This window comes from Xenopus laevis, chromosome 9_10L (assembly GCF_017654675.1).
Source record: "Xenopus laevis strain J_2021 chromosome 9_10L, Xenopus_laevis_v10.1, whole genome shotgun sequence".
Classification (NCBI taxonomy): Eukaryota; Metazoa; Chordata; class Amphibia; order Anura; family Pipidae; genus Xenopus; species Xenopus laevis.
Genome location: NC_054387.1, coordinates 102,203,580 through 102,211,472, shown reverse-complemented (window position 1 = coordinate 102,211,472; position 7,893 = coordinate 102,203,580). Strand labels below are relative to the sequence as shown.

At 38.6% G+C, this 7,893-nt stretch overlaps 1 protein-coding gene across 3 annotated transcripts in view; it reads right to left on the bottom strand.

Moving 5' to 3' along the window:
- Positions 1-242: 242 nt before the first annotated feature.
- abcc1.L (ATP binding cassette subfamily C member 1 L homeolog) overlaps positions 243-7,893 on the bottom strand; it is a 78,942-nt gene continuing 71,291 nt past the window's right edge. For all 3 annotated transcript variants that reach the window (XM_018236334.2, XM_018236333.2, XM_018236335.2), the window contains 4 exons: positions 7,646-7,804; positions 6,711-6,877; positions 6,422-6,616; positions 243-3,292 (listed from right to left, as the gene is read on the bottom strand). In XM_018236334.2, the coding sequence (XP_018091823.1) occupies positions 3,184-3,292; positions 6,422-6,616; positions 6,711-6,877; positions 7,646-7,804 (630 nt within the window). In that variant the 3' untranslated portion in view covers positions 243-3,183. The remainder of the gene's footprint in view (positions 3,293-6,421; positions 6,617-6,710; positions 6,878-7,645; positions 7,805-7,893) is intronic.

The following is a 7,893-nucleotide window of genomic DNA, read 5'->3' as shown; positions in this document are numbered from 1 at the left end:
AAAGTCAAAGCCTTTACTGGAGAAATCTGGGGGTGTTGTACTTGTTGCATGCTCTGGGTGAAGGCACAATCCAATGGCCTACTAATAACTGCAAATTTTTTAACTCACGGTTCAACAAGTCAAGAATAAATCGATCAAATATAATTTGGGGGAGTTTTAAGTTTGTTTTAAAGGGGTAGTTCACGCTTGAACTTTATATGATAAAGATGGCAGTATCATAAGGCAATTTGCAATTAGTCTGCATTTTAATTTTTAAATTATTTAGTTTCTTTTTTTTATTTTGAAGCCTGGGTTTGGTCTGTCAACAAGTGAGGTTTTAGGGTCAGGACACACAGGCAGTTTCAGGGAGATTAGTTGCCCGGCGACAAATATCCTCTTCTTCGGGGTGACTAATCTCCCCAAACTGCCTCCCCTGCCAGCTAAAATGTAAATCTCCGGCGGGATGGCACTCGGCGCGATTCGTTTTACAAAGTCGCCCGTAGCTGCCTCACGAGGTAAATTCGGATGACTTCGGAAAACAAATTGCGCTGAGTACCAGAGGAGACAGTTCGGGGAGATTAGTCGCCCCGAAGAAGAGGATATTTGTCGCTGGTCGACTAATCTCCCTGAATCTGCCCTAAACCCTTACAGATGCAGAAACAGAAATAGATTCTGGAGACCAATTGAAAAGTTGTTTTATAACATACTAAAGTTAATGAAAGGCGAACTTCCCCATAGTTTGTCGGGCCAGATTTGGATTTTCTTTTCTCAGTTTTGAGTAAGAACTGGTTTAGAACTGCACACGGTTTACGTCTCAGTGGCTAAACGATGTTTCTAAATGTGCCTTAGTGTCTGAGGAAACCGCATACAGATGTTAAGCTCCACACACAGAAACACAAGCTTGCTGCATATCTCTAGATAACTTTTGTTGCATAGAGTAGATTAAAGCTGCAACGGCAAGTTGCAATATTTTCCCTTTTTGCAGGTTACCATAAAAAATATTGTATAACGCTTTGATCCGTGCTCTACAGTAAAAGTATGCTGGTGTTATGAAGGATTTTGGAAAATATATTTCTATATATATTTTGCAGTACAAAAAGTGTAATGCTACTTGGTAGCCAAGGCTCGGAGGAGAAATTGACCTATGCTGTTAACTATGCAGTGGGGGAAAACCCACACTATTGCCGAGAGGATAGCAAATTCAGACTCTAAACATATTCATTCCGCATAAATATACTAGCATAAATATATAACCTAGCATGGCACATTAGCACTAGAATTAACATATTGTACATGGAAGAAATCAGACCTTAAAAGAAATAAATCGGTTTCCAGGGAAGCGATTCTAAGTTGGGGGATTCTGGCAAAAATGTAAATTCTATGTCCTTTAACTGGGGAAATACATAGCAGCCCATGGAAGCGCTGGCCTCTGCCCAAAGTGTAAAACCAGCTCAGTTTTAAATACAGAGTACAGTGGTGCTGTTGAGTAGGGAGCAATAATCGGCAGGCATGGGATATTAATGGGGTAGTGCACCATTATTAAAAATATGGTTTCCATACAGTAGCACAAATCAAAACTTTTACAATTTAAAAAAATGTACTTTTTATGCCCATTTTATTGTTGTCGTAGCAGCTCTGTAAGCCAAGTTGCATCAAACTAATAACATATATTAGTGGCTGGTATTTCCCCGCTGTAGCCGCTACTGAGCACGCTCACTAAAATGATTGTAACTGAGCAACTGTTTTCCAGTAGTTGCTGGCATTTCTCAGTAGCGCTAAGAAATGCCAGCAACTAATGTATGGAAAGTTTACCAAGTTCAGAGAGTTGGTGCATCCTCTACCCCTTTAACATATGACAGTAATAAATGACTATTGTCATCCTATGGTAAAAAAAATCATAGATTGGACATTTTAAAGATGTTAGGGAAGCCCTCCAATGAAAAAATAATTATATATTTTTCTCTTAAATTAGTTAAATAAATGGAACGCAACTAGAGTAGTAGTGGCCCTTTACTATACACGAATAACAGCTATCTAGTAAAATAGCATTTGTGTGGAAAAATATAGCGTTTTTGAACTCCATACCAAGAATGGTGTTTTTATTTTCCTGAGGCTTTACGAGAAGAACTTTGCATATGTTATTCCACAGCAAAAATAAATGAACTACTCTTTAAGGGCCACATATAATACCTATTCCTTGACCAGGTCTGCCATTATACTACAAAACATCCGTGAGAATAATAATAATAATAATAGTGTTCTGACTCAATCTATGTGATACATTTAAGAGCAGTGAAGAAGACCTGCAGAATGATCTTCCTGCCTTTGGCTTGGTTCTCTTATCTTAATGGCTTTTGCCAACTGCGACCAAATATGAAAACAGGTTAGGATCCTCATGACTTGGTATCCAGGCCTCTTCAGTGTGTGACCAGGCTCTGAACACAAACGTTACTATCAGATTTCTATAATGACCACCTTCATCCTCAGGGGTCTTTTATAAAGCCAAAAGAAAAAAAAGCTTATTGTGGCACCAAGCATAACATTTTGTATTGCTTGGGAAAGGGAAAGGAAAGATTCATAATTGCATTGCCCATTAGAGTAAGAAACATTAATCATAATTTAAGTCAACAATAATAGAACATGCCCGTGTATATGTAAGGGCATGGAAACTGTCCAGACATGCGCCGCTCAACTACTACTCAAGTGATCTTCAAACACCATAACAGCTATAGCTTAGCAATGTGGCTTTAGCACAAAACTGTACACTTACGTTTGTCATTCCAACCTTTCCATATCTACATCAAGAAACAGCAGGAGAAATGAAAAAGGAACAAATTGTAGCATCTGATGGCTCACCAACCCAAACCAGAAACCGATGCTCAGTTTTACATTCAGTGGGCAGGTGATACCAACTTAACAGAATCTATACAGAAACAGAAATTGGGACTTGGCATGACTGTGTGATTTGCAGAGGGTTCTATGGTGGCTCAAGGAATTTAGGACATCTGGAACATCAAGTTGTCGCTCGGCAAAAAGATCAAAACACAGTAAAGTAAATGCACGTGGGTGCTTACAATCATCTCTGTACAAATCCGGTGGAAAGTCTTGTTTCAGGACAAAAGTTCAGCAACACTTGGTCAGCGAGTCCTCTTTTTGTCAGAAAGTGCATTTCATCCCAGAAATGAGAGAACAATACCTTAGAAATTACACTAAGCCAGCATCTTTGGCCATATTATAGAAAATGCCTTGTTGTTGAAGAAGGTTACTTGGGGAATCAAACTCCACCATTTGACCCTTGTCCAATACGATAACCCTAAAAGACAAAAGAAAATTAAACATCAAATTCACTGTACTTCATTTCCCATGAAACAATTTAGAAAAATAGGAAAAGACTAATAAGTCCAGGGTGAATGGAAATAAAAACTTTAAAATAATGATGGTTCCAGTTAAGATTTATGCAAGTCTAACTAGAATGAAAGCGAGAAGGGATTTTTTTTCTTTTTAAATGTAGACCAAAAATAAGTATTTTTAACGGCCGGCAAAGATTTTTCCACAGTCAAAAAAAAAAACACAACTTCAATGGAGCAGGCAATTGTAGTTTGCCTTGTATTTAAACATGGCTTCTATTTACTGCAATGTTTATATACTTCCCGTGTCTGGAAACAATATATTACACCTTAGATAAGGGCACATTAATATTTACCACTATAATTTATAAAAATGATGGTACCAATTTACCACTTTTAGCAGCAAGATAGTAGGAGGAGAATCCCAGACCTACAGTTCTAGGTCTATTGTTTAAAACATAAGTAAATGCTAAACCCAAACCAAAATCTAAATAATGACTTGAGAGTGATCAAGTTTGAGTTTCCTGTATGAAACCAGTAGGCAATTTAGCAAAAGCACTTTTCAACCAATGAATTATATGAAAATGCTTTTTTTAGTTACTGAAAGGATACTGTAAATTCATACGCAAGCTAAGCAATTAACTGTGGCATTCCTATCTAAACCATACTGCACTGTGCTCAATATTTACCATAATTGATATAATTAGGTACCAATTTACCACTGCTAGCAGCATGACAGTAAAAGGAGAATCCCTGACCTTTAGCTGCATATCTGTTGTTTAAAACATAAGGATATGCTGAACTCACACCAAAATCTAAACGATGACTTGAGGGTTATCAAGTTTTACTTTCCTGTATGAAAACAGTAGGCATTTTAGCAACTTTTCAACCAGTGCTGTCCACCAATGCAATATTATGAATTATAGTAAAATATTTTAGTTATTAAAAGGCTAAGCAAGCTAAGCAATTAGCCGTGGCATCTAAACCATACTTGATAACCCTGCTAGACTGCACTGTGCTCAATAACAATTTTAGGAAACTACTGTCTGTTGAGCACAATTTACTTCCAGAACACAAAAATCAGTCGCATACAGTGGTGTGAAAAACTATTTGCCCCCTTCCTGATTTCTTATTCTTTTGCATGTTTGTCACACAAAATGTTTCTGATCATCAAACACATTTAACTATTAGTCAAAGATAACACAAGTAAACACAAAATGCAGTTATTAAATGAGGGTTTTTATTATTTAGGGAGAAAAGAAATCCAAACCTGTGTGAAAAAGTAATTGCCCCCTGAACTTATAACTGGTTGGGCCACCCTTAGCAGCAATAACTGCAATCAAGCGTTTGCGATAACTTGCAACGAGTCTTTTACAGCGCTCTGGAGGAATTTTGGCCCACTCATCTTTGCAGAATTGTTGTAATTCAGCTTTATTTGAGGGTTTTCTAGCATGAACCGCCTTTTTAAGGTCATGCCACACCATCTCAATAGGATTCAGGTCAGGACTTTGACTAGGCCACTCCAAAGTCTTCATTTTGTTTTTCTTCAGCCATTCAGAGGTGGATTTGCTGGTGTGTTTTGGGTCATTGTCCTGCTGCAGCACCCAAGATCGCTTCAGCTTGAGTTGACGAACAGATGGCCGGACATTCTCCTTCAGGATTTTTTGGTAGACAGTAGAATTCATGGTTCCATCTATCACAGCAAGTCTTCCAGGTCCTGAAGCAGCAAAACAACCCCAGACCATCACACTACCACCACCATATTTTACTGTTGGTATGATGTTCTTTTTCTGAAATGCTGTGTTACTTTTACGCCAGATGTAACGGGACGCGCACCTTCCAAAAAGTTCAACTTTTGTCTCGTCGGTCCACAAGGTATTTTCCCAAAAGTCTTGGCAATCATTGAGATGTTTTTTAGCAAAATTGAGACGAGCCTTAATGTTCTTTTTGCTTAAAAGTGGTTTGCGCCTTGGAAATCTGCCATGCAGGCCGTTTTTGCCCAGTCTCTTTCTTATGGTGGAGTCGCGAACACTGACCTTAATTGAGGCAAGTGAGGCCTGCAGTTCTTTAGATGTTGTCCTGGGGTCTTTTGTGGCCTCTCGGATGAGTTGTCTCTGCGCTCTTGGGGTAATTTTGGTCGGCCGGCCACTCCTGGGAAGGTTCACCGCTGTTCCATGTTTTTGCCATTTGTGGATAATGGCTCTCACTGTGGTTCGCTGGAGTCCCAAAGCTTTAGAAATGGCTTTATAACCTTTGAAATTGAACTCAGGTGTGATAAACCACAGTTAAGTTATTTTTTAACAAGGGGGGCAATCACTTTTTCACACAGGCCCATGTAGATTTGGAGTTTTTTTTCTCCCTTAATAACGTAAACCTTCATTTAAAAACTGCATTTTATGTTCAATTATGTTATCTTTGACTAATAGTTAACGGTTTTTGATGAGCAGAAACATTTAAGTGTGACATGCAAAAGAATAAGAAATCAGGAAGGGGGCAAATAGTTTTTCACACCACTGTATATAATCAAAGTTTGCCCAGGTACAGTAACCCATAGCAACCAATAAGAGGTTTCCTTTTTAACAGATGACCAGTAAATTATACCTGTTGATTAGTTGATATAGGTGATTAGACCTGTAGAAAACTTGGCACCTTTTATTAGCTAACCTTATTAGATAACTATGCCACATGAAAGTGTAGTAGCTACTTATAAGGGTTACCCATGTGTTGTTTGTACTGCATGTGTTCTAGTCCAGCCAATTGACTAAATTTCTTAGAGGCATATGTTACATAACATAAAAATAATAACCAGTCTACAGCAACTGAGTATTCTGGAAAATGTTTCACTGCTCATCTAAGTGGATTCTTCAGTTTAGCCGAGTGGTATTTAAACCCTTAGACCCAATCTAAATGGTTCCATTGAATTCCCTACCGCTAAGCTGAACGGAAGAAACTGCTTGGATGAGCGGTGAAACATTTTCAAAAACGCTCAGAGAAAGTCCAGTTGCTTTAGTCTAATGTCTACTAGATATTGTACTGTATATCATGACCTGGATGAGTGAACATCTTCATACGCATATAACATAAAAACAAATTACTTTGTATAATCCATGATGGTGTTGAGTCGATGTGCAATGGTTATAACTGTGGAATCTTTAAACTCTTTTCTTATAGTAGACTGGATTAGGCCATCCGTTTCCAAGTCCACTGCCGCAGTGGCTTCATCCAGCACCAAGATTTTGGTCTTTCGGAGAAGAGCTCGCGACAAGCACACCAGCTGCCGTTGGCCAACGCTGAAAAATAGCGAGTCACAATACATTTTTTTTTAAAAGTTCAAAATGTATGAAGATTCATTTTAATGAAATGTGTAAAGAAAAGAAATCTAACCTGAGATTTTCCCCTCCTTCTGCACAGTCATGATTGAGTTGGAGAGGGAGATTAGAGACAAATTTCTTCAGGTGCGCAAGCTCCAGAGATGTCCAGATGTCATCATCTGTGTACTTGTCAAATGGATCCAGGTTCATCCTCAGGGACCCAGAAAACAAGACCGGATCCTATAGAAAGACACATGCACTATACCATTTAATTTCCAATTTAAAGTTATTGATATGCCCAAAGTGCACAGAATTTGCAGTGTGCAATGTGGCATTTTAGATGCATTTCATTACCCAAAATGCAGTGATCTTCCCAAGATTCCAGTGAAATTGCAGCCTCAAGGGTAATAATTGAAGCTGATGCAACAAAGTTCACACTAAGTAAGGATGTTGCGGTTTCCAACTCTCTATGTTAACATGACCCTGGAGGTGGTGGAAGCTCCGGGATCCACCTGCTTCAATAGATGCACTTGCACAAAATGTGGGACAAACCCAGTTTGAATAACGTAGTGAACATGTTTTTGCATCTGCAGAGGTATGTGGTCATACTGTATATAAGTTGCCACACATCTGAAAATGCTAGCTCAGTGAGAGAAGGAATGTCTTGTGAACAGAGTTAAATATTGTACACATATTTATGCTCTAATGAAAAGAAATATAAGATAACACTTGCTAATAAACAAAGTATATAGGCTGATTACTATTGGGTGTTTTTTAAATGCCTTGATGTGCAGTCTGGCTCCATAAAGCTTTGGAAGGAAAGAGATGCTCCAAATTATACATCTCTGTCCATTTATGCAATGCACGTCAAGTTCCCATAAACTGGACTACCAATCAAATTATGCGCCCTTTCACTGTAAACCCAGATTTCATTAGATTCTGTAGCAAATCAAAAAGTGTCCATGCTGCCACATACATGCTTTTTATATAAACATTAAGCATTTCTACCTGTGGGATAATAGTGATTCGGAAACGGAGGTCATGAAGGCCAATTTTGGCTAGGTTGCATCCATCTACGACTATCTCCCCAGCAGCAGCCTCATTAATGCGAAACAGACCCAGTGTCAGAGAGGATTTTCCAGCTCCTGTTCTGCCAACTATTCCAACCTGCACAAAATACACACAAACCATATTTAATGTTTTAGAGCTGCAGAGACTCCTAAGTGGGATTCCTAAGCTTGGATACAATAGTGCCA